The 27514-nt window shown below is 41.7% G+C and overlaps 1 protein-coding gene across 3 annotated transcripts in view; it reads right to left on the reverse strand.

Moving 5' to 3' along the window:
- Positions 1–13974: 13974 nt before the first annotated feature.
- The window catches only part of BTBD3 (BTB domain containing 3), a 33874-nt gene continuing 20334 nt past the window's right edge, over positions 13975–27514 (reverse strand). Inside the window, exons 2-5 of one of the 3 annotated variants that reach the window (XM_036115194.2) lie at positions 22810–23077; positions 22213–22303; positions 21515–21633; positions 13975–18011 (exon numbers count right to left, since the gene is read on the reverse strand). In XM_036115194.2, coding sequence (XP_035971087.1) covers positions 16979–18011; positions 21515–21633; positions 22213–22303; positions 22810–22952 — 1386 coding nt within the window. In that variant the 5' untranslated portion in view covers positions 22953–23077 and the 3' untranslated portion in view covers positions 13975–16978. Of the gene's footprint in view, positions 18012–21514; positions 21634–22212; positions 22304–22809; positions 23569–27514 lie in introns of those variants that run through there. The other 2 variants (XM_036115192.2, XM_036115195.2) reach the window with 2 other exon arrangements.

A 27514-nucleotide genomic window follows, 5' to 3' on the forward strand; every position in this document is an offset into this window, starting at 1 on the left:
GCATGACCACTGGCTGCGCATAGCGTGAATGATCCAAAAAAGGATCCCAGAAGCTATGATGTATTTTATGACCCAGCAGTTAAGATCACACACCATTATTTGTGTGACAGTCTATTGGTTTCACAGGCAGCCTAGTCAATGTGTGCAGAACCCCACAGTTGTACGAATACCAGGACATGGGGATCAATCCAATCCATCAATCCATCTTGGAGGCTGACTGCCACAAATAATTTTGCAGATTTAGATCTACAAGTTAATGCTCAGAGAACTGTATATTTTTTTCCAGATCCTTCTCTTATTAACTGAATTTCCTCTTGCCCCCCAGCTTGCCATTCCCAGGGAATGCTACTTCAATTATTTCTCCTAATGTCCATAGCTTCATTGACTACCACAGCCAAATGGCAGGATCTCAGCCCACCCCCTTCCTTGTATCTCTCTAGCAGTCACCAGAGTTGGCAGAGGCTGGTTTTATTTGTCTCATGTTTAACTCGTTGTAACATCCACTTCCATTACCTATAATTTTGCCTCTCCTACTTCGCTAGTCCACAAAGCTATTTCTGCAGGAACCTCTCCTGGGCACTTTTCTCTCTCATACTACTGCTGTTGCTGTCACCGCATCTGAAACTCTTCCCCCAGATGCCCTGGTGTTGAAGAGCCTTCCAGAGGGTCATATTCACAGAGGCACCAGGCACTCCATGAACTTGGGTGTTCACCTCTCCGGCTGATTGGAAGTAACTCTCCTTCTGTTCACACGTGTGCACGCATGCATGTGTGAGTCTGTGCTTGCGTGTGGAAGATGTTCAGTCCCTCAGTGAAATGTATTTTCCCATTTTAGGCTACATCTCCCTCCCTACCATGGTGTAGAGGAGCCCTCACCAGTTGGAGCTTTCCTACTAACCTAACACTTCTGGTCCCCTGTCCCAACCTATTCCCATTACTGAGCATGAACAGCAACCTTCCTTACTTACGGTGATTTTGTTTTCCCTCTTGACCCCAATGCCACTTCCTGCAATCTGACTTCAAGTGGTCCATCCTTCAGGCCTATCAAATGTATCTCTATATGTTTGAAACTTGATTGTGGTTCATAAACTCTTATTCTCTTTCTAGTGCAAGTAGATCTGTCTATTTGATAGATAGATCTTGATACTGAAAGTTTTTGTTGGAATATTTTATAAAATTGTTTAAAGCAACTGAGTTTTGGGGTGATTTTTTTACATAGCAATAACTAAACTGACACACAGATCTCCTAAGAGAGAATTTATATTCCGATGTCTTATTTTATTGTCCTTCTTAGCGCTGGATTATTTCATGTATATGGGACTTTTAGTTTACAGGCTTATTTCAAATGGGAGACCCTCCCTCAATACACACCTCTATCCTTTTGTGTGTATCTCTCACTGTCTAATACTGTTACAGTTGCCTCCATCTGGACCTCCACTCCCACGGGTCAGAACTAGATTGCAGATGGTGGTGCAGAGCCAGTGGTAGCTTAGCTCAGCTCTTGATCTCAGGGATGTGTCTGTGTCATCCACTTCCCCATGCTTTACTTGCCAGGAGCTATAATCAGAGGCAGTAGTGGGGTGGTCTTTTTCCACCTCATTTTAGGACTTTGGAAGACCACGCCCAGCCTATACTTCAAGCAGGGGTCTCCTCAGAAGAAATATCTCATGGAGCACATGTGTCTTTCCAGGACCTCCTGCTTGCTTTGAGACCTGAAGACTACAAGGCTGGAGCTGCCATCCCATTCAATGTGTGTGTGTGTGCACGTGTGCATGTGGGTGAGTGTGTGTGTCATTCCATTTCCTTTTCCTGGACTTGTTTATTCTGTGTTTAATCCCAGTTTTGTTGTTTCCATTTTTCACTTGTAATATATAACGTCATTATTATCTGTTTAGAGAATTGGGTGGTGGGGATGAGGGGCGGTGGTTAGGAAGCCCTGAAGTCTTCACTCACTGCACCATCCTGGCCTGGAAATCCTGATTTATGTTTTTGAAAGATCCCCCTGGCCGCTGTTTGGAAAACAGACTAGAGTGGCTAGGTTTGGACGCTGGGAATGTGGTAGGAGGCTGTTTCCGGTGAGAGACAATGGTGATTATGGCTAGCGTATAGGCAGGAGTTGAGGGGAAATAGACAGATGAGAGATCTATTTTCAATGTCAAAGCAGCAGGATTTGCTAACGGATTAGAATTGGGAAATGATGGGAAAAGAATCCAGGATGACTGTATCTTAAGCATTTGGATTGGAGGTCGTGACTTTTACTAAGATTGGGAAGATGAATGAGTTGTTTTTGTTTGTTTGCTGTTGGGAGGCGGTGGTGGTAATCAAGACTTTCATTTTGGAAGTGGACATTTTTCAGACGCCCACTTAGAAACCCAAGTGGAGTTGTGAGAAGGCAGCTGAACATACAAACCTGGAACTCAGGTCTGGGCTGGAGACATACATTTAGAAGTCACTGTGCATCTTGACCCAAAGCTTAGTGGAGTGAACAATAACCACTTTATTCTGTTCACAGATATCGTGGATCAGTATTGGAAAATGCACAGTGAGGACAGAACCTTCCTGTTCTGTAACGTCTGGGGCCTCAGTTGGGAGTGACGTAAATGGCTGAGACTGGAACAGCTGGGCCAGGAGGATTCACTTCCAAGTGCTTCCCACTCCCATCTCATGCCTGGGCTGAAGGACTGACTCAGCTGGGAATGTCAACCAGAATACCAACATGTGTCCTCTCCAGCATGGTGGTCTCAGGGTGTTTTTCCTTATGTGACCATGCAGAGCTCCAGAAGTGAGCATTTCCAGGGACCAAGGTCATGGCCTTTGATGACCTAGCCTTAGAAGTCACACAGCATCACTTTCACCAGGCTCTATGGACCACCCAAGTTCAAGAGAGTAGACTTTGACTCCACCTTGCATTAGCTGGAATACCAAGGAATTTAGGATCACGATTAAAACTGCCCTATTTTCCTTATGGAAGGAAGGGCTCTGTGACACAGATTTTTTGTCTTCTGTTTTGTATACTACTGTATCACTAGTACCTAGAAATATGCATATTTCTTGGATGAATGAATGAGGGATATAAAGCCATGGAACCAATGAGATCACTCAGGAAGAAAGTATGAGAGGAAAGATTACTGAGCCCTGGGTGTAAGAGGAAACATTACCGAGCCAACATTTAGGGCCTGATGGAGGAGAAACAAAGTTCTTTCCCATGGATTTCATTAACCTTTGCAAATCAGGCAAAGGGACATGCTTATCTAGAACCAATGCCTCAATCTCTGCATCATGCAGTATCTGGGATCCTGGAATTCTCTGTCCTCATGGCAGACATACCACCAGTGTGTGTACCTGTAGGCCCCAAGGGTGGCCAAGGTGTAGCTCTTTGCTGTTGGACTGGGATGAACAAAGTTGAATGTATGGGCTGAGGAGACATTAAGTCAAGGAAAGGGTATGAACTATAGGTAGGGGCCCACAAGCTAGAGTCCTCTCAATCACCAACATTCCCCAGTACAGAATTCTGAGGAGCCAAGAGTTTGAAACCTGAATCTGGCCTTCCAGGTCTCTATGGAGTCATATTTGTCAAGATACAATGCTAGAGGGGCGCCTGGGTGGCTCAGTTGTTTAAATGTCTGACTCTTGATTTCAGCTCAGGTCACAATCTTAGGGTTCTGAGACTGACCCTATGTCAGGCTTCATGCTGGGCGTTGAGCCTACTTAAGATTCTCTCTCTCCTTCTCCCTCTACCCCACCACCCCCACTCTCTCTCTCTTAAAAAAAAAAAGAATGCTAGAACACATTTTATTTAGCATTTGTTAGCTTGATACATAACTTCTAAAATTTAGGCATATAATATATAGGTCACCATTTGTACCATTGCCCTGGGCCCTAAACTGTTAGGGTGAGGCATGGCTAAATGGAGGGTCTGAGGTGGAGGGGATGGTGTTGCTACTTCCAGAAGCTAGAATATCTCAGACTCAGCTCCAATCCACATAAACCCTTTTTGCACTTGCAATTAAAATTTGCTAAAATTAGATTATGTTGCCACCAGGGGAACTATAAGAATGCCCTAATTAAATCATGATCTAAACTTCCAAGTTCTCCCAGATATGATTAACAAAGATCAAAAATTTAGAATGCCTTTCCCATTTAATTAGGAATCTTATGAAGTAGGAGTCTTCGTTTAAGCAACTAAGCATACCTGTCAATCCCTGCATTTAAGAAGACGCATAATTTAAGCTCTAAAATTCAGACGTCCAGCATGTGTGAAAACCTTAGTTTTCTATGTTCATATGTTCTTAGTTTTCTGTGTTCATACAAATCCAGAGGTGGGTCGATCACAGAGAACCTTTGTCCACGTGTATGTCTAATACAAAGTCTACTTTCAAACATGCTTTCAGCTATAAGTTATTGGAATGGGCCCCACTAGCTTTGCAAATGTAAAGATAGGGCGGAAATGGCCTCTGCCTAGGACCTGCCTGACATGTATGAGCTCATTTATCCAATTCCTACCACAATTAAAATAATTTTTTATTGTGGGAATTTTCAAACATACACAAACATAGATTGTACAATGAAAGCCATGTATTCCTCACCCAGCTCAATGATTATCAACATTCTCTTCAATTTTTTGTTTGGTGGTAATTCTACAAGAGCCTCAAATCGAATCCTTTTCTTGAGTGAAGGCAATGGGTTTCTTCTGGGTTTGGACTTGCTTTTATTTTACTTCTTTATTTTTCTTTACTTATCTTACTACCTGAATGAGAGTCATCCTTCTTTCTGTCATCCAGAACGATGGGATGCGCAGATAAATAAATGCATTCATCCCATTTAGGAGTTTTCACAGCATTCGTGTTTGGCCACTTTTCTCCCTTGATTATTGCGCAAATGTTTCCATTGTTAACCAGAAAGGAAAATGCTTCTGGGAAGAAATTGGAAAGATGACATCAATTTAACACTGCCTTTTGGGGTTAGCACAAAATGACAGGACAGCAGGAAGCAGTTAAAAAGCTTCCCCTGACAAGAGAAACTAAATGATTCTGAGAGCTGCTCCCAATCAGGCATGGTATTGACAAGAGACCCACTCTGATAATGACCTATGAAAGACTGCATTCTGGACGCATGCAGTAATTTGTTTTTCTAACCAGGACGTCTTAGTGGGAGTTTGGGAAGACTGCACAGCCCTTGTGTAAATGGCAGTCACATGGCAAAGCCCGACAACTGGCACATTTTATTTAGGCTGTAAGAAGCCACTTGTCTTGTCCATGCGTCGGGGGTCAGGTGTCTGGTGACGTTCACTTCTTTGTTCCCACCCATCATCATTACTGACAACATGGCGCCTCTGGGCTCTTCCACCTGCTTTGTCCCTACTTATTCTCCCACCTCTTGTGAAGTGGTCTTTTAGCTGTGAAAGGTGAACACAGTTCTGGAAGAGAAAAGCTCCCCTACCTTTTAACATCTTCACCAATGAATGTGGGGATGGTGGGCAGGAAATGGGATGGATTGTTCACGTTCAAAAGCTATAGCTAGAATCCAGTGAGCAGCAGAGGAATGAGGCCATTGAGGCAAGAAGGGTAGAAAAGGAAGGAGGAATGCATGCAAGCCAAGAGAACCTCTGCCTCCCCACATGGGGCTGACTTCACCCAACCTGTGGGGTGGGCATAGCAGAGCAGTAAGGAAATTTCAATGCAATCCTCTGGACTCCAGATACGTCTGAAGCTGCCATGAGCCAAACTTGGTTCTTCCTGGTGAAGGAAAAAGTTTGTACATCTTTGCAGCTGTGGCACGGCCCAAGGGTAGTACTTGATGGAGAGGAGTTAGGGATGGCCTGGTTTCTGGCCTTACTCCTCAACTCTGAATGGCTGGTGGGTCTGGCCTGCACTCTAGGCTCTATTTGGAGGCCTAGAAGCTAAAAAGCCCCTAAGAAAGTCATTCATGGGTCTCCCACAGAAAGCTTGGCAAACCTACAAAGGCTCCTTACAGAGTGTGGGTAGCAGACCAGGGAGGTCTAACAGAGCTATGTCCTCTTCCCCTGGCCACCTGTCACTACTGGACATCACTCACTCACTCCACCCAAAGGACTCCTTTCCTACTTCATCTAAAGACTTTGCATCTCAGAGGAAATGGGGAGGCACCAGGCTCCTTTCTCTTACCCTCACCCCCTACTCCAGCCCCTGCACTATCCTGTTTCTAGTCACATCCATGCTCATTTCTGAAGCTTTCTTGGAGGCCAAGGTGACTTAATATACAGAGGATTTGGTGTTATCAATCCAATAGCTGTTTACCTGAAAAGGTAGGTAGGTATTTCTTTGCAGTTACAGGGAAGAGCTTAGCTCATTTCCCACTTGTCTTCTGAACTCTGAATAAATGAAACATTAAAGAACTGCAATAATACCCACCACGAACATCCACAAAACACCCCTAAACAGAGTGTTCTTGCACATCAATTCAGTCTGAACACTGGAATCTTACTAGAAATGGATGTCGTTCACTCTGCTGGATTGTACTCTCTTGGGAGGTACATTCCTCCTGAATGTAGTCGAGGAGGGAGGAAAGGGAGTTGAGAAGTTTTAACATGAAGAGGTTTGTCCCAAGAGGTGGTCAAATTCAGCCACAGTTCTGTGATTGGGGTGGATGACAGAGTTAATCTCTGGGAAGCCACCATGTGACATGACTCCCATTCATACTGAATGTTACCTCTAGCCCAAATTATGCCTACAGTCATGGAATTTTTATTAGGGGTAACAACACCCTTTATGGGTGAATATGAAAATATTTAAAGTCTATCACAATTGTTCTATTTCAGCAATTCTTTATTTAAGGTAAGTAAATGTTGGAAGCCTAAACAAATGGAATTTGTTTGGAATTCTGATAAACCTATTTGGCAAGTAAATCTGAAATTTGGGGAAGGAGTGGGCAGATTTAGCTAATCTTTCAGCAATCAAGATTCTGACTGGTTACTAGTAACCAACTACGCTGCCTCAGTATGGAAGGATCTGGGACACTCCAGTAGTTAAAACTTTTTGTACTGTGGAACAGAAACAGAGACAAAGTGTCCAAGGCTTTCCTCCAGGAGCACTAGTGAGGGAGGGGTTCTTCAGAGAAGAAAGGAACAGAAGCAGGATCAGGGCATTGGTCATATTCCAAGGCCAGTAGCAACAAACAGCTGACTTACAAATGTGCATGTGAGGTGACAAAGCATTGCTGGAAAGGTCATATAAGCAACCTGTTCCATTGATGAGGTCTTGGTGATACGGTCACAATGTGCACAGCAGATTAAGCAAGCCCTTGGCAAACAGACCTTAGAGGAATATAAGTGATATGCCCAACCTTCTGGCTGGTGGACTCGCCCTAAACTGTCCTACCTGCTGAACTTCCCCAGATCAAACACTGTGGGTAGGTCCCAGGTCAGGAATTCCCAAAGTAATGAGAAATGGGAGAGAGGCTCGAGGTAGAAAAGCTGTGTGAGACTTCTTGCTTACCTGGGACCTCATCCTTTCTCCCTGTTCCAGCCAACCTTCTTTCTCCAGTCCCTCCTGGCCCCAAGGGATGGCTGAGCTGTTCTATCAACCTACAACTTCCTCTTTCCTTCCTGACCCTCCGAGGGCCGACAGTCTCTCCCCATCTTCCTGTACTTGGAAGAAGCCCATGGACCAGGTAAAATTTCCTAGGGGTGTTGCTGTTAATAATGAAGAAACACACAAGGGAAATGCTCCTTCCTATCCACCTCCACCACCTTTTCTTGCTTTACTAGGGGCCTGGTTTTCTGAGTTAAGTTGTACAGCAATGCTAATGGGGAAGTGTATGAGAATGGAAGTGATTTAAGTGACAATATCACATCTAACGAGGTGTCTACTACTCCAAGTGAAGGCTCCAGTTTGAGGAGCTAAAGCTAGGGGGTGAGATGTGATCTGATGAGAAGATATAGTTGTGCCTGGGGGATTGGGACGAAGAAGCAACTCGTTAGCAGAACCAACTACGTGGTGAGGACATTTGCCAAATGGATATTTGGGAAGTTTATGTGTGAGTAAGAGAAAGATTCCTCCTCCTCTCCCCTATAAAACCTTCATGTTAACTAATGCTTTTGGGGCTTGTAGATTCTCTGTGGGCAACTTCGAGTGGCATTGACTCTGGGGTCCAGGTTAGAAAGGAGCACGGGGTCTACACGTAGGCACCTTCAACACTGATGGCATAAATGGCCCAATACGATATTTTTCTTTTTATCCACAGCCCTTCCTACATGACTTTGTAGTTCTTCTCAGTAAAGAGGTAGAATCTAATTCACCACCCCTTGCTTCTGGGTGGCCTTGGGACTGCTTCTGGCCAACAGAATGCAGAAGTGATGGTGCACAGGTTCTGAACCCAAGCCTCAAGAGGCCAGGCATGGTTCTTCCCATTGTGGGTGATTTTCCTGTGCCCTGGCCACTGCCACAAAACCATGCCCAGACTAGCTTGCTGGAGGATGAGAGACCATCAGAGCCAAGTTGCCATAGTCAAAGGCCAACACCCACACGTGAGTGAGCCCAATCAAGTATGTAGAACTGCCAAGACAACCCACAGCTGTTCTTAGGCACCACAGCATAAATGTATTGCTGTGTGCTCCTGAGTTTTTGTGTTTGTTAGGCATTACCTGAGCAATGGGAAGCTACCACAAATGTTAAGAAAAGAACGGAGAGTGGGGGCAATCGGAGAGGCTGGGCAGGGGGCTCTGTCAGGACCAGTGGCCAGGAGTATCTGCCTGGGAGAGGAGACCCTGCAGGTTGAATGCATAGGCCAGCACATGTCTGAAGGAAGTGGAATAGTTACCGAGATGGGGCTCAGAACCGGGGTCCCAAACATGGGCAGGCACCAAGACCAGTTAATAATGGTGATCAGAACTTCGGCAGGTGACATGGTCAACTAGATTAGAGCTGGGACCAGGGCACCACTGAACAAACTGGATCTCTGGGCTTTTGAGGTTCAGATGGAGGACTGGGGGGTACAGGAAGACTGGCCAGAGCAAGAATAACAAGCAGAGGTCAGGGTCAAGAAGTTAAAGTCAGAAGCTAGGTCTTCTGATTCCCTTGGTTTATTTCATCCACTAATGCTGACTGTGGTTTTGCTTGGGGCCAGTTCCAAGCTTCATGGGTTCAGGGCATAAGCACAAGACTGATTTCTGAGAGTGTATGTTGCCAGGATCGCCGGCAAGGAGCAAGGTGCTAAAGCTAGATGTCCATGCGGATGTGAGGAAAGGTTCCAGGAGGCTTGTCTATACCAGGGGTTCCCAACCTTTCATGTGCATCAGGATCCCTACACACCTGCCCTGAGCTTCAGATAAAAGTGACTGGCCCCAGAATGAGAATCTCTGGGGAGTGAGGCTCCTAAAGGCTTATTGTGCAAAACAGAGAATCCAGGCCTGAACAAGGGACCAGAAATTAGCTGACGTCAGGGCCCTTGTCACATAAAGCCCTAGCACTGGCTCAGGAGGTGAGTCTGCAGATGGGGGGACGTCCGCGGGGAAGGCAGTAGAAGGGAGACGAAGAGCCCGCAAGAGCAGGCAAACTCAGAGTTGCCAGTACTTGGGGCACACCTTTGTTTACTTGAATAGACAATTAGCCATTCAATTGCCCCCTGTGATGTTCACATTACTCAAAATAAAGGTCAAACCTGCTTTCAACATACAACAAATGATTTCAATACTAAAACGGATTTTAATCCCCAAATATCTGGAGAAGGGGTGATATCCAAAATTGTCTAAGATTGTAAGCCAAGAATAAAGAGCTTATTTTTGATTCTAACAGAACCTGTACAGGATTTTTTTTTTTTTTTTCCTGCAAATAGACTCCTCTTGGAAAATGTCTTCAAAGGGTCTCTCATACACTTGTTATGTACTCATAGTCAGCTTTTACAGAGTAGTTTTCTGAAGAATTATATCTAAGGTGCTATATATAATTTCTAAGAATTATATCTAACTATATCTAAGTAGTTTTCTGAAGAATTATATCTAAGGCCCACATCATTTATCTCTCATTAACATGACCAAATTGAAATACTTATAAGAAATTTGGTTAAACTAGGAGAGAATTCCTCAACAGTAGAGAACAATACAACTCTCAATATACTCCTTAGCTATTGACCCGTGCCTTAAAAGAACAGCAACAAAATGATGCTTTTGGCTTTTGAATTGTCTGCACTGACAACTTGTTAAGTGTGTGTAAACTCTAAGTAAACTGGTTCTCATAAGGGCATATATGAGGAAGATGCATACGTTTAATTTGTGGCCTTTCACATTTTGTTTTACTTAACACTTATATGGCACTTCCTGTTTGCCAGGTACTGTTGTAAGTGCTTTCGAAATTTTAATTTCTCTCATCATCGTAATAACCCTCTGAGGAAGGCCCTATTATTATTGCCATCTTTCTTGAGCAAACTGAGGTTCAGAGAGGTTAAGTGACTTGCCTGGAGTCACGTGCAGCCAGAGCCCTGTAGCCTAGCTCTGGAGTGTTATTAACCAGTTCACTATGTTGACTGTTTTTCCCTTCTTCCTAAAAGAATCTTAGAATCAAGGGTGGGTATCTATAGACCAATTCTCTACAGAGGATGGTAGAGCAAAACAAAGCCAACTTTTCTCCTTTAGGATAAATGTAAGGCAAGGCATTCCTTCTTCACCAAGCCCTCTTTTAACTGGATGCTACAACCACTGCACGCTGGGGATCACCCTTCCATGTTTCTAGAATCTTCATCATTCTCTCCATTCCCTGGCGCCCTTCGGTCTTCACTTGCATTACTCCCAGCCCAGCTCTAAGTACTTCTGTCTTTGGTCTGACCCAGTTTATTATTCCCAAAGTTCAGAAAGATGTTTCTAAAACGCAAAGCTGTTTTCTGGTCTATCTCTAATGTCTTCAATGCCACTGTTTCATTCTGTGATAAATGCCAGGTAATTTAGCCTAGCAGATGATGTGCTTCGTGTTCAGGTCCAGTTCGTTAGCTGGCTCCACACCTGGCACACAGTAGGTGGCCTCGTTCCTCCACATGTCCCTTTGCTTAAGCCACGCCGAGCTGTTGCCTTTCTGCTCTCTCCTAGAATTCCCTTAACTCCTCCCTGCCCCCTCCAACTGGCATCACCAGCCTTCACTAGATAATTCTAATGCATCCTTCAAAACCCAGCTCAAGCATTCTCTCTTCTCCCACTGATCTGGATGCCCTTTGCAGTGCTCCAGGAGGAGCCAAGGTACTTCTCTCCTACCCTGTAGGGGTCCCTCAAAATGTGAATGACAGACGGCGGCGGCAGCATATGGAACCTCGCTGATGTGGTTTCTCAGGCCTCAACTTAGACCTACCCAATCAGAATTTCTGGGGATAGAACCTGGCAATTCATGATTCTTCTGCATGCTGAGGGCGAAGCAGCCCTGCCCTGGACCTTTTGAGAGCACATACCACATCTTATTGGGTCTCTGACTCCCCAGGATCTCTCTTACTGACTGGGATAAAGCAAAGGATCAATAAATGGTCAATGGGTGAACGAACATTGGGTTAATCCTTTGATTCATTAAACCTTATGTCTTTTACCTAGGAAACATGGAGTATTCCATCAATGCCTCCAAACATTCTTAGAATTGGAATTTGTCTTTAATTTTGAATTGGCTAGGGTGTTTTGGCACTATTCTTAGGGGCACTGAAATAATTTAAAGTTTAGGGCTGATCAAGAAAAGCACAAAAATGCACAGAGTTGTCTCTCAAAAGTACGTTTTTATGTATTCTACTGTACAGAAGGTGGTACCCTCTGCTTCAAGTTCTGAAAGATTATTTGCAGCTTTCCTTAAATTGTCCTCTTTCTTTTGACTATTTTTTGAATATAGTTTAGGAAGGAAAATGCAAATTGTACAGCCACAGTAAAGACTGCTCCATATCAAAATATCTCAGATTCTCTGGTTTCTCACAACAATCTTTATGCTATCTGCTGCTTGGAAAGCTTTCTTGCAGCACTTTACGCTAAAATTAAGAAAGCTACTAGTAGGACTTGTTTTTCAACTTTTTTCAGGTATAATTTCACTCCTCTCAAACAAACTGATAAAGACATAGTCTGTTAAATATAAACTGCTCACCAACGTTGTAAACAACAACAACAACAAATAAAGTGCCTGAATTTTGAAATAATTTTTGGTACTGTTGTTCCACAAAGGGAAAAAGGACACCATTCTTGAGGTCTGACACAAAGCCCCTCCTGCCTTCGTAGCAGTTAGACTGGTTACTACCAAAACCAGCTTAAAGAGAAATCAGTTGGGGCAAACTAACACCAAAGTGCTGATAGTTGAATAGATCACTTGAATCACGTCCAGTACACAGAATTAAAGTACACGTTAGACAAAGTAAAGAGCAGGTGTTTTGGTTATTTATCTTGAGGTTAAGGACTTTATAGATGGCAGAGTATAAAATTGCATCTGCTAGTAAAACTGCTGTCCAATGGACATCAATATGAACGGGCAAATAGAAAACAAGGGTCGTAAAGATAGTTAGGGTTGGCATTGATGGGAATTACACCTCCCCTGCTACGCTCCCTCTAAAAAGGCTTAAAAGAGGCAGCAGAGAGGGGAGATGCCCAAGTGAGAAACGCATCCAAAGGTTCTTCAGCAACTGATCTATGCTGCTAGTGGCCTATGCTGCTCGGTGTGGGACCGGGTCAACCACGTCTTCAGCTCCGCCTCACCAATACTTCCATCTCACCCACAGGGCAGTATCTTGATTGAGGTCTTTTCACCAGTGCTTAGGGTGGTTATATTATGAAATAACTGAGGGAATTCTATTTTTGAAAAATTTCCCCAGTTTTTTGTTTTGCTAGATGATATATTTTAAAAAGTGGAGGATAACATGAAATGTTGAGCAAAGGCAGTAGTTGGTCAATAAATGTAAATGGCTCAGAAATGTTGAAATGTACTAATTTGAAATCGAAAGTGTAGTCAACTTCCATCGACACATCTCAAAGGCACCCAGAGTCCCACTCTAATGAACACTTAGGGTAACCACAGGTTTTCAGGGCCACTTGCTTGTTTCGGCCTCTACGTTTCATATGATTTAGTTCCTCAAGAGTACTTTCCTCCTTTCTATTTTCTCCCAAGTTTAAGTTCATGGCTTTTGTAGGCAAGCCATCGGGTCCACAGGGAGAAGAGATAATCTCCGTGACATGTTGATCCTGGGTGCCAACAAAGAAGGAATATTTCCAATTGTTTTGGGATATTGAAAACAACCATATGTGGACTAAGTTTAAATAGCAACTGAGAAAACAGCTGACTTTCCTGAATTAAAGACCTTTGCAATTTAGGTTGTATCTGTAATTAAGCTGATTAGAATGAATATTTCCAGTTTCTTTATTCTCTGGAATAATTCCAAAATTCCTCTGAGCAGGTACGCTACAGAGGCTAAGCAGATGAAGTGATTAAACAAATACATGCCCGTGTATATGTAATTATGTATGAATGTGTGTGCGTGTGTGTATATGTATTACTTGATATGGGCAAATATAATGGAAAACTAGCTGAGCACATAAAAATTATATTCAAAATTCTCATATGACATTTATTTTTTTCATTCAGAGACTTAAGCTATTATAACAAAGCAGGAACAAGCAGCACTGGTTACATCTAAAGCTAGATGTGATTCAGTATCCACACCCCCTTAGTACAGCCAGATCCACAGATATGTGAGCGACTATAGCATCAGAATAACAGCAAAGCATGAGTTCCATATAGGGAATATAAATGCACCCATTCACTTCCTCTCATTAACTTCACAGTCAGGCTTTGAACAATGCGATTGATTAACATATTCATTGTTCTCGATGCTTTTGCCTCAAATTTTTACATCTTTAGGGATCAAAGATATCTGAATAACTTAAGCAAACAAATGCTCCTGCAAAACCATCTCTGTAAAATGCAGTGGCACCAAAAGTGCCAGAATGGATTTTTTATTGTTTCAAGGGACCTACAAAAATGCTAAGGAAAACAAATCTATGAACCAATTTTACTTTTATTTGCATTTAACATGATTATACACATTCATGTGTCTAACAAGATCTGCACTGTTACATTAAAAATACAGTACAATAACATTCAACATGAGGTACTTCATATTTATATATTTTTCCTTCATAAATAATGCTGTAAGCTACTAAATTCAAGCACTCTGATGCACAAGTGCTAGTGTCTTGAATTAGCTGAGCTTATTTAAACACCTTAAAAAACAAAAAGACAGTTCAGTGCAATAATTATGTAGAAATTAGACCATTTACTTAAATACTATATTAAGATATGCTTAAAGAATGTTACATTAGAACCGCTAGCCTAGTTCCCCTTTATCCCCAGTATGAACAACGACAAAGACTGCCAGATATATTGGGAAAAGCATCTACAGAGTATTGTTTAATAAAGTTGTGTTTATACACTAGAGTTGCCTGCCTTGAGAACAATGGTTTCTAGTTTTAAAAGCTACAAAATTCGAGATTACCAAAGAAAATAAAGCAAGCACGTTAGCTTTCATTCCATGTTGTTGAAAATGCAAAAGGGAGAATAGGATTTAAAATACAAAATTTCTTATTCTAAATACAATTTTCAAATTTAACCCACGGCTCTCGACACCAGCCAATCGGGTGGTGGACGTGTCTTCTCTTTTTTAGCTAACGGTGATTGGCATAAAACCAAGCTCTCATACCCCCAGTGTACAGGATCTCCCTCGGCTTTCCCCCAGCAGTTCCCTACCCATGTGGAGGGCATCTTGCTAACAGGAGCACTGACAGTGAGCGTTACTGAATGAACAATCTTCACTCTAAGGTTATCACACCCACCTCAACAATCTGAGATGATGACATTAGTGCTAAATCGAGTTTCTTCTCCTCTGGCTTAAAACTGAGTGCCTTCTAATCAGGTATACAGCCTACCAATTTGCATGGTAGCTATGAGTTACCGAAATGTTTCATCATAATTTAAAAGCAAAATCCTTTATAGAACTATTTTTTAAGTTGAAAACATACCTTTATTTCATAGATACTTTGCCAAAACTACTGTCATCTTCCTAATAAGAAATAATTGTTAGATAATTTTGGAAAGTTGTCCTGGGAGTACTCATCTATAATCACCAGTAACAGCTTTTGATTATCTATGCTAACAGACATAGGTAATGGCAAACATGATTAAAACATTTCCCATAATCCAGTGTTCTCCTCCACCAGGGAAGCCGGCCAAAAGCAACAAGCCCACATCTACGGGGGGAAAAGGTGGCCCAGAAGCACAGTGAATAAGGTAAGGGTAGTCACTTCCTGGGGCCTTGCTGGGGCCAGCAGGGGGACCATTTCTGTCCCACCTCTTACTGGCCAGGCAGGGAGGAGACGATTCCTGAGTCGGCAAACACACTTGCATGCACATGGACGTGCACGGACGCCCACAACGCGCACGCACCCGCCCACCCCAGGACTAACCCCTGGCTCCAAACAAGCCAGCTTGGGACTCGCAGAGCAGGAGAAGGAGGCGGCCAGGGACCACACTCTGGGTGGTGGGGGAAGCCATCTCAGGATCACGCTGAGCAGAAAAGCTGCCCAGAAACACATGGATACTTCAAATGGAAGTGAACACACTGGACACTACCAGGGTCACAGGCACAAAACCATCACAAGCCATCACTGAAGGAGAATTTTGGGATGAGCTTTTCCCTCCTTTGTTTACATTAACCATGTACAAATAAGAGGGCTGGATGTGATGCTGATGCAGTGAATATTAGGTACAATCAAGTGTATCGCTCCAGACCTTTTTTTTTTTTTAAAACCCTGCAGGCATTTATTGGCACTTTAAGGATGGCCAAAGGCCAAATTCTAGCAGTCTAGGAACAGGACATAATTATAATTAACAAAGAAGATAGTATGTGGTCAAAGTAGATCAGGTAAAGTGTATTTTGGATTAAAAAAAAAGAAAAATCAATGAATAAAAGTATCTTATTACATTAACATGTAGTGCTACAAAACTAATTGTTACTCCATATATCTGAAGAACTGTTTGGTCCTCTTTTCATGGGAAAAAGGGAGTAAGAATTCTATACAGTATAACTTACAAACACAAGCAAACAGTGGGGATCAGAAGCAAGTGGGGAGAAGACTGGCTTTTTCAAATGGTATATTCTATTATGCCATGAAATAAACTATTTGTAGAATGGGACTTTTTAAGGTCTCCTTTATAAGCTGTTTTAGTTTAAATTAATAGGCCTGTGATTTTTCCCTATTGACAATAAAAATGTGTAATTTAGTTAGTTCTAAAAGAAGCATCTGTACTGCAATAGTTTGTCTTCTAAACTAAAAGAATAAAAACCTGCTTGTAGTAGGTCATGGCCTAAGCAAACATCCCATTTCCTGTTTTCCTATTTTACAGGGACACTTTGCAGTGTTTAACATTTAACAATCTTATGAATTTAGGATTTAAGAAAAAAGAATGCCCAGAGTAAAATATTTAAAATGAAATAGGAGCTAAACATAACTACTGCCTACTTTCTAAATTATTACTTATGAAGCAAAACTTCTTTCAAAATTGTACACTGAGGTTTACCTGTAATTTGGGGTGGGGTTCTCTTTAAAAATAACTCTTATCATTATTATTTTAGAGTATTTATTTCTATTTGTCAAAATAAAGCCCTAAAGGAAATTCAGGGTGATCCTGAAAATTTTAAGAGGGACAAAACTGGGAGGTCAGTGGGGCAGTTGGAAAAGAGCACAAATTCTCCCCAGGTGTATAGACGCAACTCTAAAAACCACAAAGCCTTAATAAGAACTTGGCTCTTTTAAGCATATAGTTAAAAGCTGAATGCTGCATTTTTGCCTGTACATAATTAAAAGGTTGAAAGAAATCAGAAACTGCCTACAGCTTCGTTCATTACAAATTACCTGCGCTGATCATGTATCTGCAGATGAGCTAAGCATCAAGCGAGTGGGAACCACATGTGCACCTCAGAGCTCACACCGCTTTGGGAGGGGTTTTCAAGCATAGAATATGAGTTCCGGGATCTGCCCACCCTGCACCCCAGTGCCATTGGTGCTATCCGAGGAGCACTGGAACTGCACAGTCACCTTGCCACACTGAACTTCCGTCATGCCTTCCTGTCCGAAGTAGCTGAGTTCATTGCCATCCAGTACCACGCTGGCTGTGTAGAAGGTGTCTGGCTCAATCTGCACCGGGTACTCAAACCACACGGGGAAGGTATTGCTGGAGCCGTCTGAGAAGTACTTGCTCAAGTTCTGCCCTAGGACAACGCCCTGCCGCTTGAGTTCGATCTTGGCGCTGTACTCTGCAGAGCCACAGCTGGAGCCGTACAGCCCAAAGCCAGCGATGAACACTCTCTTGTCAACCGCAAACTGGATGCTGTCACAGCGGCCCCGGTAGCGCCACTGGTTGCTCCGGTAGGCACATGACTGGAAGCGGTGACAGCGCTGGGGGACGAGGCCCTTGCGGGCTTTACTCACAAACTGCAACTCGGGTTTCTTGGCTGCAGTGTACCAGAGGAAAATGTCATTGGTCTCATTGAGAGTTAAAACTCCAGACTGGGCAGCACCGTTTGCAAAATCATCCAGGGCCATCGTGGGGATGCGAATCAGGTAAAGTGCCTTTCCGAGGACCTTGCGTTTATTTTCAATGCTCAAAGCTAGATCCTGCCGCTGGCATTCCACTTCGGCCCAGTTGAGAGCTGCCTCAAAAACCACAATTTCTTTGGCATTCAGAGTTTCCCTGCGGAGGATACTTTCTAGAGTCTGGAAGTCGATATCGCAGAATCCCTCAGACTTGAGAGCTAACTCAGCCTGGGCATCGATCACCTCCCAGCAACGCTGGGTCAGGTCCGGCTCCTCAAACAGGCAGCTCTGGGAGAGAAGCACACAGGCATTCTTGGCGCTCAGGCTGGTCTCCAGGAAATTAACGCAGGCGCGGGCGAGGTGAGGGACGATGTACTTTTTGGCAGCATAAAGAGTGGCCAGCACTGTGTCAGCAGCCAAGTCAATTTCATCACAATAGATATATCTGAAAGACAGCACACAGCATATAAATGGAATTTTCACAAAACGAGTGTGTCCAGCAAGAAAAGATGCAACTACTTTCAAGTTAGTTCCAAGAAAATCATCTTATGTGACAGTTATTACAAAAATGATTAGGGAGTAAAGAAACATCTGAAATATGTTCATAAATTATTAATATTTCAACTCAGCAGTAAGTCTGTATTAATTAAAGACATTAACTTTGTGTTACCATTCTAGCCTCTATTTTATAACCTGCATTCAATGTCTTCTCAAAAAAACAGAAGATACTAGAACTGTTTGAAAAAAAAACTGTATATCATAGTATTAACAAAAAAAAAAGGGAAAAATTGCTGTTAAATACACCATATTATATTTAATCAAATAATCATCTCTGGAGTGCCTGCGTGGCTCAGTCGGTTAACATCTGCCTTTGGCTCAGGTCATGATCCAGGGGTTCTGGAATCGAGTCCAGAGAGCCCCGTGTCCTGTTGGGCTCCCTGCTCTGTGGGGATCCTGTCCCTCTCCACATCCCTTGTGTGCTCTCTCTCTCATTCAAATAAATAAATAAATTCTTAAAAAAAAGGAATAATCTCCTTATGTTTCAGAAGTGCTCTCTCTCTCTCTCTATATATATATACATAGTTTTATTTTAAAATTTTCTGTACATTCAGATAGAAACAAATGCCTTTAATACTATGTTGGCAATGATTACACCTTAATTCTTTTAACTAAGTATGACTTGAATTTTCCCTAAACACAAAATAAAACCTGAGATTAAGAAAGACATTTTTCAAGTAGTTCTAAGTTCAATAGATTATAATCTATGGATTTCAAAATTATCTTCCAGTTGCCTTTACATAGAATCCAACACAGGCTTTGTAACTGGCTTTTTTTTTCTTTTTAAACTCTAAATTCGTTCTTCTCTCCTCCCCACATTTCTTCTACCTTCAGAATTAAAGAATGTATTATTTCTGGATGTATTTAATTAAAAGACAAAAGCAAGAAAGCCCAAATATGCACCATTTTTATGATTCTATAAAGTATCCCTATGTCAGGAGATAAAACACTTCTTGGTGATTTGGGGGGATGGTGGCAGTCTCCCAATACAGTATGTAAAAGCAAAAATCATCTGCTTCTTTTAGATTGCCATGGATGAGTACAAGAAAGAGTCAGTGAGAACTACATATGGGTGAAAAGTACATTCTGATAACACTTAACTTTTAATTTTTTCCAGTTAAAGCTAAGGTGTTTAGCTACTTGCTGTGAAGTTTTCCTTTAGTTACTGTATTTTAACTCAGTGAAACACATATAAGAAAAGATCAGTGGGGCGCCTGGGTGGCTCAGATGGTTGAGCGTCTGCCTTCGGCTCAGGTCATGATCTCAGGGTCCTGGGATCGAGCCCCACATCGGGCTCCCTGCTTGGCGGGGAGCCTGCTTCTCCCTCTCCCTCTACTGTTCTCCCTGCTTGTGCTCTCTCGCTCTCTCTGTCAAATAAATAAATAAAATCTTTAAAAAAAAAAAAAAAAAAAAAAAGAAAAGATCAGTAATGGCTTCTGCAAAAAAGGAAAAAACCCCACAGTGATGATGATAAGAAAAATGTCTACAATCACAAATGAACCTCCATTTTTACTCCCAGGAAGCTTTCTCTTCTGATAGGCTAAGCCATATACCACTGGCCAAGACTGACTCACATAATACCAGCAGCTCGGTGATGCTCTGACCTGAGAACCAGGACGATGGCGAAGAATCTGGAACAAGGTCAGCACTTTGTGGCTCTTACCCTGGAACTGTCAAGTGAGCAGTCTTCCCTTTTTCTTGATGGTTCCCTTTCTAGGAATACTGGCTACTCAGCCATACAACGAAGTTGTCTGGAAAAACTGGCCTCCACTATCTGTGGCGACAGTGCAGTCCTGATCAACTATGGCCCAACAGCAAACAGCACCTTACTACATTTCTGATTCTTACCACTTTTGGTGGACTGCATGTATAATTTTAAAAAGCTGTATTGAGATATATTCTAGGTAATACATTTGTAAGAAAAGATGCAAATGGAATGACTTGGGTGAAATGTAGTTCTGTAATTCTTACTCGTGTTCCCTAATTATGTCTCTCTCTGGCTGAAACAACACAACACTATGCTGGACTGCAGTGCAGTCAAAATGCTGAACCAGTGTTAGCGTTCTCCTCTGCGAAAGACAATGTCAAACATACAAAGCTCACTTGACTGGAAAACAAAACAAAACAAAAACCTTCCCAGGTAAAACTGGTTTCTGTACATGTATCTCTAAAAGATTAGAAAGGTCACTAAGTGTTGGTTGTTTCAAAGTGGTGAATTAGTTTACCTTTTGGTACTTCACATGCTCACTTATCTTTAATTTCCCTATTTCCCACTGTGAAAGTTTCAGTCAGATGCAATTAGATTTCAAAACTACAACATAAATAAAGAATACTTTTAAGTTCTACAATTAACTGCAGTACTTATTTTTCAGTAGGAGCAGTCAATAAATATCTCGCAACCTTTTAACCATTTGTGGGATTATCATCCAACTTGTTGACACACAGTAATTTTTTTAACAAACATATTTATTCTAGGGAACCAAAATCCCTACAGCAGTAGATAACCTTGGACACTGGATATACTTGGTGTGCTAGAAGAAGGATTGAACAAAAACCATAAAACTTTATTTGAAATAATCACTGCATGTTAATCACAGGGTAGACTATGACACTGTCCGGCAGCAGTGCACATCAGAGAAGCGGATTCTATTTAGCTGGTCAACACATACTGGATTCTGAAAAAGACCTATGAGACAAAAAACTATTTTTTAAATAAGTATATGTCTTACAGCTTTGCATTTTTATACTGCCAATTAAAGTTTTCCTATAAAAATACATATAAAACTATAGAAAACTATTCATCTCTCTCAAAAATGTCTCCTCTACTATCAAATGCAAATGCTTCTTTATCTTTGAGAAATGGTATCTGATTTTATGTAAGAGTATGCACATGTACTTATGGGCAAAGATCAGATTATTTTAACACAGCAAGTTTTATATTTGCTGACAGGAAACAGTAACTCCTAGAAAACTGAGAAATCTCTTAACTAGTGGTACTTAAACAAGGTATATTATTTCTGGAATTGTGAAACAAAAATATAATTGATGTCTTTAGAGACTTCTTCATACACAATGCTGTCAGAGAGAACATGCGCTATTAAATAATCCTGCACGAGAAAGTTGTTTTTCTTTGATTGTGAGTCGTTAAAAATCAAATCACTATCCATGCCACTTGCTCCCAAATCCCATGCCAAGGTGTATGATAAATGCCTGCCCCATTCCACATGCTTTCCCCCGAAAGATGCACAGTAGTTTTCTCCAAAAACCATTTACAAGGTAAGCAGCACCCTCTTTCTTCATCAGTCTCCCTTTCTTATATTTAACTGAGAAACCAGCAGAGTACAAACACAGCATAAACAAACTCTTTCTAAACAAACGAACGATGCTTACTTCAGCATAGCGAGAAAAGCAGCAGGTTCGACATCTGGTATACGGATTTCATCTTTGTCCTCAGCAAGTTCTCCGTAAAACATTGCATGGAACACAGAGCTCCCAACAGCTAAAACATACTGTGGAGAAAGGGAAATCTTATTTCATGCACTAAACTGAAAGCATTTTCAGTAAATCAGTCCAGAAAAACAACTCTAAGCAATCAGGGTTTAGTGGACAGGGAGCACCTACACCTGCGCTTTCTTCAAAGTCAAGGGACAGTGTTTATCTTGCCGTGAAAGCAGAAGATAGATGTTCATGCAAGCCAGTCTTTATGCTGCTAACTACCTCAAAGCTTTAAGAGATTAATGTCTTAAGTTCTCTCATTACAAAATAAATAAATAAAATAAAAGCTTATCTAACCAATTTCTAGGGGAAGGGTAAACATGACTTTCCTAACCTGTCACAACAACTTCCCATGACTGGAGAGTTAGGAGGGCATGTTTTTGTGTGGGATGTAAAGCAGGATAGAAAGAAACAAAGGAAAAAAAAATAAGCGTGGCCAAGACTCTTTGGAGAGGCTGTGCCTTCTCTGTGATGGGTGAAATGCGCACTGCCTGCCATCGGCAAGCTGCCCACCCCAACCAACTTTCAGGCTTATGGAGAGGGTCCCTCTTTGTAAATCTCAGCACTAAACCGGTAATGCAGCTGTTGCTTACTTTGTGTCCTGGCAACCGCTGAGTCCCACCTGGTGGCCCAACCACAAAATGTACATCTGCCATCAAATCATTATTGAACATCACTGCATTTCTATAAACAGAGGCAATTCATTAATGCACAGCAGCCAGCAGTTTTAACACCCCCTCCCCAACATACAAAACCCACAAAAGATTCACAAGCTAAGCAACAGTTTAGTAACTTCAGGGTAAAACTACAAATCAAGATTCCAACTAAACAACTGTTTGTGATCATTGCAAACACATGGGAAGTAACTAAGTCAAAAAAAAAACCAACCAAAAATTATCCAAACTTTTCACTAGATTAAAGGACAAATAGAAGGTTTCTATCTCCAAACCTTCCATGGTCAGTAGACACAAGCCTGCCACTTAAATGTCACAGCTTGCAAAAACATTTTTATCTAAGAGGAAAACAGCTGTACTATTTTGGAAAAGATACAAGGCAGTTTTCCATTACCGATAAAGCTTCTGGGAAAAGAGGAAACACAGACTTATGTTAAAATACATTATAGGTTGTGCAAAAGCAGAAACTTCAACCCAGGAAAACTTTTAAAGTAAATATGCCGGCCAGGCACTTACCTTTCTCGAATGGTGGGGTAGAGACCCTGCCAGTTTGGGGCCGGAATAAGGTTGTTGTTACTGAGATTCTGCTGGTGGTACTGCTGGACAGTGGTGCTGCTGGAGTTGGCTGGTTTTTTACGCGGGAATATATCAGCAGCCATCTTCTTCTTCTTTTTAGTCTTCAAGGTGATTATTTCATAACAAACTGGGGGCAACTTGCTGCCGCCGCTGCTGCTGCTGGTATTTGTCTTCTTCGAGCTTTTCTTGGACCTATTCTTTACCGTCTCTGGAAGCATCAAGAAGAAGGTGAGACATTTCATGTTCTTTTCCTTGTCATCTACCATGAGTACAGTATGTCTCTCTTTATAGCTAGATAGCCCAAATTGGTGCAAACATCAAGGAAAAGAGGCTGGCACGAGCCAAGATGTTAACAGAAACCAACAAGCTGCTATTTTGCTTCTTTTCTCGGCCGGACAAGGTGACCTTTTCACTATGTTGAATAGAAACTGGCTTTAAGTTTTATCCAGTACTGGGTCTGCTAAATACATCTCCATCATGATTCCTATTTCTCTTATTTGCTCATAAAAATAACCCAGTTTCCTAGATCACCTGAAAATGCTACACTGAGCGAAGATGACAGGCAGCGAGCTGTAGCACTTGTTTTCAGAATTAGGTTAGCAAGATGTGCTGGAGCCGTGCGAGTCTGTTCAGCCGGCTGAAGTTGTGTGGTGAATGGATGGGAGGAGAGTAGGTATTACAGCCCTGCAGATGGAGTCAGACAGCCAGTGCTCGGAGCCAATAGCTGAAGTCACCAATCATGATTGGACCAAGCAAAACAGTGACACCTATTGTAACATGCAGAGCTCTGATATTAAAGGAACAGCAGTGGCATTCTGTTGTCTCCTGTATTACTGCATATTAAAATAAGATAAACAACCTATGAAATAGATCTGCAAACAGGAAAGGAACAGTTTGTGCTCACAAATTTCTCTTCAGTAGATGTACATTTTTATTTCCCCAGTTAAACAAGCAGGATCAATTAACAAAGGGTAGGGACTGATATCTACTCTGTATTTCTAGTAAAATCTTTATCCCGGCAGCATTTAGTTTCAAATACTTCAAACAAAATCCTCCTTTCTTCCCGCTAAAAGGGATTATTAATAGCAAAACCATACTAAACAACACACTTATTACAGCTTAATGGAAAGGAATGCTGTTTTTCTTTTTCCAGTCTCTTTGAATGCACGTTATAGTCTAGTGCAAAAGAAAAGAGATGAGGTCATGTGTTCATTTTACCTCCCAACATTTTCTAGTTCCTATGATCATCTTTGACAGGAGTCCCAGATCAGAAAATACTTTCAATCAGACTAAGATTATACCAGTAGGTTTAGCTGCACTGAAGCAAATTTTAGATATAAAAAGTAAGATTCAAATTAGACAAATCTGTATTTAAAAGTTATAATTCACTAAAAATATGTCAGATGGGCCCTGCTCAGGATCTCAAAATCCAGCCTAAATGTTATGGCTACATTTAACTTGTCATAATTTTAAAGAATATAATCCACAACTTCTAACACAAAACCAGTAATAAGGCTATTCAAAATGATAAACGTTCTGATGCTGCTTAGTTAAAATGCAAACAGGTTCTCTCTGCTTTGAATCAGAAGACTATCCACTACTATGTATGTGGTTTTCATGGATGTGAATCTCCCAACAATTTCTAGCTTTGTTGAGCAAGAAAACACAAAACACCTGCTACAGGCTCCACACATGCTTGCTTATTTCTAAAGAGGGACTAATGAGATTTAATCTTACCCCTATCTGTCTATCTGGATTGCTCTCATTGGTTCCAAGTGCAGCAGCCATTTGCTCCCCCCCGTCCCCCAGACCTAACGCAGCCTTCACGGCCACAGCCTGCTTGTGGCACAGCATTCATCTGAATAATGAGCGCCCGACAGAGCGAGGACTCAACAAATGCACTATGCTGGTTATTGTAAACTAATAATCTGCTGAGGAGAACACACTGAAATCAAACTTTGAATCCCTGGGACCCTAAATCACAAGACAGCCAAGGAATATCCTCTTTATTGTCATCATTATTACTCTTAAAACTGCAAAGCCAGTACAAGACAGGCTATATACATAGAAGAGAACCAACGGTCTTTACCACAAGGCTATTCATGCCCGTTTTAGATGGACCCTGAAGTGCTGCTTATTGGTTACAATTATTGTGTGTTCCCAATCACAGGGCTACCACACACACACACACACACGCTTTCGAATCACACGTTAGAGAGAGAGAGAGAGAGATCTAGAATAGTTTTTAAGAGTATGTGGTGAAAACTATGAAGGAGGAACACATGTGTGCTACTGAACTTCCTGACACCAACCTCCTAGGAAAACCCCCATGACAGGGAGGTCCTTCTGACCAGGATTAGTCCCATACATTTCAGGTCAGACAGCGATCAATTACACTGGAAAGGGAAATGACTGCTTTGAGACAGACATACTAATAATTGTCAACCGGACAGACAAAATACTAAAAGCACAAAAGTAGACACAAGAACTTAGAAGGCTTTGTGGCTTTTATTCATTTCACATGCAGTTCAACACCTTTTACCAAGAAAACCTCGAACAAACACTACTCCTATACCACTAAAATAACAAGTGCACGCAACAGCTTAAGAAAGAAAATTATATAATGTTTTAGAACATGTTCTTTCTGAAATTAAAGGTTTTAGGTATTTGGAAAATTAAGTTCTGTGGAAAAGCTTGAATATACTAGTTACACGAAGCACTGCTCATTCTGAATCCCCTAGAACAACGCTGCAAAGAGGGGCACTGTCACTCAGGAAATGTGGGGACTGAGGAGTATGGCTGTTTTAAAGATACGTTCTAAAATACAAAAAGTAATCCAATTAAAAAAATTTAAATGACATTTGAATTTCAATTTTTGTAGCCAATCTGAAAAGCATGAAAATGTTAATAAAACTAAGACATGGAAAACTTCCCAGCTTCGTTTTCCTACCATGGTTTAAAAGACAGGTAACATAAAGCCCCTGCAGCTGAGAGTGTGGCCCATGGCCCAGCAGCAGCAGCGGCGGCACCGCCCGGGAGCCTGCTAGAAGTCCAGAAATTCACCCAGAGTCTGGATCAGAAGTGCATCTTAACAAGACCCTCTAGGCAATCTGTATGACATTCAAGTTTGAGAAAGCCTCATGTAAGATTAAAATAAAGAAGGTTACCCGGTTTCCCAGTTATCCAGTATCAACATCTGGAGCCACGTTTTGCATTCAGTTATCAAGTGAGTGAAGAAATAATTCAAAATGATTAATTTGGTTTGGTCATAAAACTTAACCTTGATGTGTTACTCTGAAATTCTTCTGATTAGGCCCTAAATGTCAAAATTCTAGGATTCAGGTGTATGGACAGCCAACCAAGAGGCCTCAAAATATTTTTTGAAAAAGCTCAAGCTCAGATTTTTTTTTTTTTTTTAAAGATTTTTTTATTTATTCATTCGAGACACAGAGATACAGAGAGAGAGAGAATATGAGCAGGGGGAGAAGCAGAGGGAGAGGGAGAAGCAGGCTTCCCCCAGAGCAGGGAGCCCGACACGGGGCTCGATCCCAGGACCCTGGGATCATGACCTGAGCAGAAGGCAGAGGCTTAATGACTGAGCCACCCAGGCACCCCAAGCTCAGATTACTTCATAGGAAAACAACAGAGATCATTTTAGTGGGAAAAATAAAGGATTAAAGAATGCCAAGTGTGAAACAGATGAACCACTTAATATTTTGAAATAATCTACTTCACAATTCTATTTAAAAAAAATTATTGTGGCACAGCAAAACTAGCAATCAAGTAATGTGGTTCAGTCCTGGCTCAGCCACAAAAAATTGATTGTGTGTGTGTGTGTGTTGAAGGGGAGGGGAGTCTGACAAATCATTTAGCCTTTAAGGGCATCAAGTTCCTCAGCTACAATATGAAGAGGTTCTCTAGAATAGAGGAGTGTTTCTCAGTCTTTACCTTCAATCCTCAGTAAGAAATGCATTTTGTATTCGGACTCAGTACTGGCACTCACGCACACACGCACCCACAAATACAAAGATGGTTCACAAAACAAAAACTCTTAGCATGTTATGACAGTACAGATATTTTCTATCTTATTTTTCTCTTTTCTTTTTAATGTTGGTCTTGATCAATTCCGCTGATTTCATAAGCACAGTTTAAGTAATACTGGTTAGATGGTTTCTAATAGCTTCCACGGTTTAACGTCCAGGGTAGTTTTCTATCAAGAACTTGGACTAAGGGCAGGAAGGCAACGGCCGCACCAACAAAGGGCTTACACAACCGGAGTGTGCATTTACTTCCCTGGGAAGAGGGGCCACAGTTATCATCTGTCTTTCAGGGTAATCCATGACCCAGAGCACAATAAATATTATGAAAATTTAAGATTGATTTGAATATACAAAATATTTCTATCACTTTTCCCCTCTGCTTTCTTATCTATAGTCTATTTCATTCCCCCCCTGAAATTAAACATAAAGAGTTGAAACTCCATCTATTGAATCTGCAACCCCAAAACATTCCCCACTAGGCTGAAGGGTGGATAAATAAAGGATACCAGCCCAAAATGTATTTTCACATTTCCCTCTAAAACTTCTTTTCAACTGGCACTGTATCATTTGTTCTTACACCTCCTGAACTTTAAAGCTGTTATGAG

This window comes from Halichoerus grypus, chromosome 10 (genome assembly GCF_964656455.1).
Source record: "Halichoerus grypus chromosome 10, mHalGry1.hap1.1, whole genome shotgun sequence".
Lineage (NCBI taxonomy): Eukaryota > Metazoa > Chordata > Mammalia > Carnivora > Phocidae > Halichoerus > Halichoerus grypus.